Genomic DNA, 892 nt, shown 5'->3' with positions numbered 1-892 from the left:
GGAGGGAGGAGGAGAGAGGAAGGAGGGGGGGGAAGGAAGGAGGGAGGAGGAAACGAAAGATAATACCAAAAGCTCGCTGTCCTTTCTCATGGAGATCAAGATCTTTCTTCACGAGCATACGAACCTAAAGTGAAGGTCAGGAGAAAAGAGCCAGAGGAAGGGTACGAGGACGACAATGGAAAAGGAAGAAGCAGGAGGAGGAGGAGGAGGAGGAGGAGGAGGAGGAGGAGACGAAGAAGGAGAGGAGGAGGAGGAGGAGGAGGAGGAGGAGGAGGAGAGGGAACAGGACGGTTGTATAGGAGTGATAGCGGAGGACTGAAAGCAGCGAAGGGAAGGAGATGTCGTCGAAGATAAATCATCTCAACAGAAGCACCTGCTTTTTGAGCTCCTCCGCGTCCTCTGCCTTGGACTGTGTTGGAGAGAAGCTGAGCGGCACCTTGCGGAGCTTGAGGAACCCGACGTATGAATCTTCAGCGGGAGAGAGGAAGAGGATCGAGCTTCCTTGCTTGCCGAACCTCGCCGTCCTCCCCACCTGTGACATTCGGTCGTGTGAGAGACGCAGGGAGGAAGGGAGTGGAGGAGGAGGTAAGGAAAAAGAGAAGAAAGAGAGAGGAGGGAGAGAGGAGGGAGAGAGGAGGAGGAAGAGGGAAGGGAAAGGGGAATAGAATGGGAAGCTAGGAGGATGAAACATAAGCGAGGAGAGACGAGGAGAGAAGAAAAAGAGATTGGGAGAGGGAAGATGAGGAGGAAGAGGAGGAAGAGGAGGAAGAGGAGGAAGAGGAGGAAGAGGAGGAAGAGGAGGAAGAGGAGGAAGAGGAGGAAGAGGAGGGGGAAGTGAAGTGAAGAGGAAAATTGGCGAGGGAATTTCTACCGTATGAATGAAGTAGGAGGA

At 53.6% G+C, this 892-nt stretch overlaps 1 protein-coding gene across 1 annotated transcript in view; it reads right to left on the bottom strand.

Annotated features, from left to right (window-relative positions):
- Positions 1-355: 355 nt before the first annotated feature.
- GUITHDRAFT_141524 (hypothetical protein) overlaps positions 356-892 on the bottom strand; it is a gene marked incomplete at both ends in the record, with an annotated part of 3236 nt that continues 2699 nt past the window's right edge. The window contains one exon of the mRNA XM_005828975.1: positions 356-532. Within this exon, the coding sequence (XP_005829032.1) occupies positions 356-532 (177 nt within the window). The remainder of the gene's footprint in view (positions 533-892) is intronic.

The sequence above is a fragment of the Guillardia theta genome, assembly GCF_000315625.1.
Source record: "Guillardia theta CCMP2712 unplaced genomic scaffold GUITHscaffold_55, whole genome shotgun sequence".
Taxonomy (NCBI): Eukaryota; class Cryptophyceae; order Pyrenomonadales; family Geminigeraceae; genus Guillardia; species Guillardia theta.
This window is presented reverse-complemented; position numbering and strand designations above follow the sequence as displayed.